The sequence below is a fragment of the Ipomoea triloba genome, chromosome 10 (assembly GCF_003576645.1).
Source record: "Ipomoea triloba cultivar NCNSP0323 chromosome 10, ASM357664v1".
Classification (NCBI taxonomy): Eukaryota; Viridiplantae; Streptophyta; class Magnoliopsida; order Solanales; family Convolvulaceae; genus Ipomoea; species Ipomoea triloba.
Window position 1 is genome coordinate 21,168,718 of NC_044925.1, and position 3,059 is coordinate 21,171,776.

At 32.9% G+C, this 3,059-nt stretch overlaps 1 protein-coding gene across 1 annotated transcript in view; it reads left to right on the forward strand.

Annotated features, from left to right (window-relative positions):
* The window catches only part of LOC116031912, a 5,067-nt gene extending 2,983 nt beyond the window's left edge, over nt 1–2,084 (forward strand). Inside the window, exons 2-5 of the mRNA XM_031274264.1 lie at nt 758–818; nt 923–1,006; nt 1,117–1,258; nt 1,383–2,084. Of these exons, the coding sequence (XP_031130124.1) occupies nt 758–818; nt 923–1,006; nt 1,117–1,258; nt 1,383–1,769 (674 nt within the window). The 3' untranslated portion in view covers nt 1,770–2,084. The remainder of the gene's footprint in view (nt 1–757; nt 819–922; nt 1,007–1,116; nt 1,259–1,382) is intronic.
* The last annotated feature ends 975 nt before the right edge of the window (nt 2,085–3,059 follow it).

Below are 3,059 nucleotides of genomic sequence, written 5' to 3' on the forward strand. Positions count from 1 at the left end.
GGGGGGGGGGGGGGGGGGGGGGGATGGGGCGGCTGTGATTGTGTGAAAGTGTGTGCCTATTTTTGCCACTGAAAGCCATGCTTGAGGCCCTAATAAACAATGTTCTGATGAGCTGAAATGATATGCTTGTTAACATGAGCCATAAGCCCATAACTATTATACTACTCCGTACATTGTAATTGACTGAGATACATGATGGTTATTAAGTTGTCTTGCATTTGTGGCAACTGTGGAAAAATGTTTTCTTGACTCCTTTTAAGAAATGCTTAGGGCTCAGCTACAAATTGGCCAATCAGGACATGCTAGTGGTGGATGTTTTTATATCCATTTTCTGTTTCCTTGTGCTATAGTAGGTTTTCATACTGTTGACTAAAATAGTTTGCTACATTGTTATGATACATATTCCTTTTTTTTTTTTTTTTTTTTTTTTTTTTTTTTTTTTTTTTTTTTTCTTTTTCTTCTTGGGTATGTCTGTGTGGGATGTGAAATTTGAACTCTTGACTTCAGGTCTAGGAGGCCTCACCTAAACCAATTATAAGCCAAGGGCCAATGGCCAGTGCATATTCTGTATAACCTAGCAAGAGCTTGACAAAGATATGATATTGCTTTAATTTTTAAATTGATTTCACTATCCATAGAGTTCTTTGGGACTTTCCTCCAAGGCTCCACGTATTATGGTGGCTTTTCTGTTATTTCCAAAGATTTATGAAATTTTACTTTTTGAAATTCCAATGCTAAATTGTCCTTGTTTCCCTAGCAGATCCGTTATATGCTGCTTTCCATGATGAGGAATGGGGAGTTCCTGTCCATGATGATAGGTAGGCCATTTTCACATGCCTTTATTTGCTTATTTTTGCATAGTCTGCAACAAGAAAATTCTTTTTTATTGTCATCTAAGTTGATGGTAATTTACAATCTGCAGAAAGCTTTTCGAATTACTTAGTTTGTGCACTGCATTAGCTGAACTTACATGGCCAGCCATTCTCAGCAGAAGGCAAACTTTCCGGTAATTTTGAAGTTTACTATGTTGTTGAGGACATTGAATTGTATTCCAAGACCTTGTAACCTTTTAGAAACTCTGCTGCTTCAATTCATCGTGAATTATTTGTTGCGCAGAGAAGTGTTTCAAAATTTTGATCCTGTTGCTGTCTCAAAACTGAACGATAAGAAGGTATTGATGCAAGGAAGTCCTGCCAGCTCTCTCCTGTCAGAGTTGAAGCTGCGAGCAATTATTGAAAATGCACGCCAGATATGCAGGGTGAGTACTAAATCTCACTGTTTTTGCAAATATTCCTTATTTGTGGAAGTCCAAGTTTCCTTCTCTAAGCTTTGTGAAGCATAAATTTGGCAAAGCGTGAGCTAATACTGTGCTCCTGCTGCAGATAGTTGATGAGATTGGATCATTTGACAAGTACATATGGGGTTTCGTAAACAGCAAGCCAATAGTTGGTAATTTCCGTTACCCACGACAGGTTCCAATCAAGACATCAAAAGCTGAATCGATAAGCAAAGACCTAGTTAGAAGAGGTTTTCGAGGAATTGGACCCACCGTTATATACTCGTTCATGCAAGCTGCTGGAATCTCGAATGACCATCTCATCACTTGTTTCAGATTCCAGGACTGCATAGCTGCATGCGACACAACTGACAAAGCCGAGAGCTTTAAAACCAAGGTCGAAGTAATTCAAGCCGAGGATGAAACTGAATTGGGAATGGGAATGGGAGTGGGAGTAGTACAAGCTATGGATGAGTTGAGCTTGTCGTCGTAGATGGGACTGTAATTTGTAATTAATACCCTGTCGAGGGAGGGGCTGGCTTGAGTGGCTTCCTGCCCTTCTGTATCATCTACAGTTGGAGGGCAACAAGCTTTGGTGTACAAATAACTGAATCTATTGTGTTCATTGCTTTGTAGATTATGAAGTAGAATTTGGCAGTAGATAAAATGTTCAATCTCTCCTCATTTTGGAAGTTCTTTTGCTTTCTCAGTGTAGGCTTTATTTCCATACTCTACACCATCCCAAAACCTTTACTATTCGTCTATCTGATCTGGGCAAATTATACCATGGACGAAAATTTATCTTGCATTATACATATTTTGTATTTACAGTTAACAATTTGTGCCTATAAATAAATTGAAGACACATAACATGTTAACTATAAACATATAATAATATAGCATAGTGTTATTTCAAAAATAAAATTTACTAAGGTGTCAAATAATATCTTAGTGCTATCTCGACCTCATCTTTGCCCGTTTACTAATAGAAACTGTTTTGTTTCATTTTCTGTTTAGAAAACTTGTTTACTAACACTTAATTTTTAAATTTTTTTAGATTAAGTTTAAGGCTATAAAAGTAACACAAGTTTAATTTCAAATGATTTTTAGACCTTATTTTTAAAATATATTTGGTTTAAATAGAATAAATATAATTTTTACTTTTAAGTCCAATATATGTAAGATTTTTACATTTGATATGGGAACCAAATTTAGATTTGTAAATGACTTAACTAAAAATATATCCGAACCAATAGCCTATTAAGTTCGCCTAAAATTTAGTTATTAATATTTTTTTGAGCTAATATTTAAATATTTTTTTATATATTCATTTGAATGATGTATATAAATATATAATTTTTACTTTGACTTCTAATATAGTAATATATGTGAAATTTCAATATACGGTATACAAATCAAACTTGTATTATGATATAACATAACTAAAAATATTCGAACCAATAATCAATTGAGTTCAATCAAAATATAAAACTTGATAGAATTTAATTTTTAATTTTGATAATGTGAATAATGTCTAAGCAAATAACCTAGGGATGGCTAAACGTTACTAGTGAGGGAGTTCTTGGATGCTCCTAACATAATCCTATTCTAAGGTGGATGTGAGATTTTATTTCAATTATTTTCCTTTAATTGTTTGAAAATAAATAAATAAATAAATATATAAATATATATATATATATATATATATATATATATATATATATATATATATATATATATATATATATATATATATATATATATATATATATATATATATATA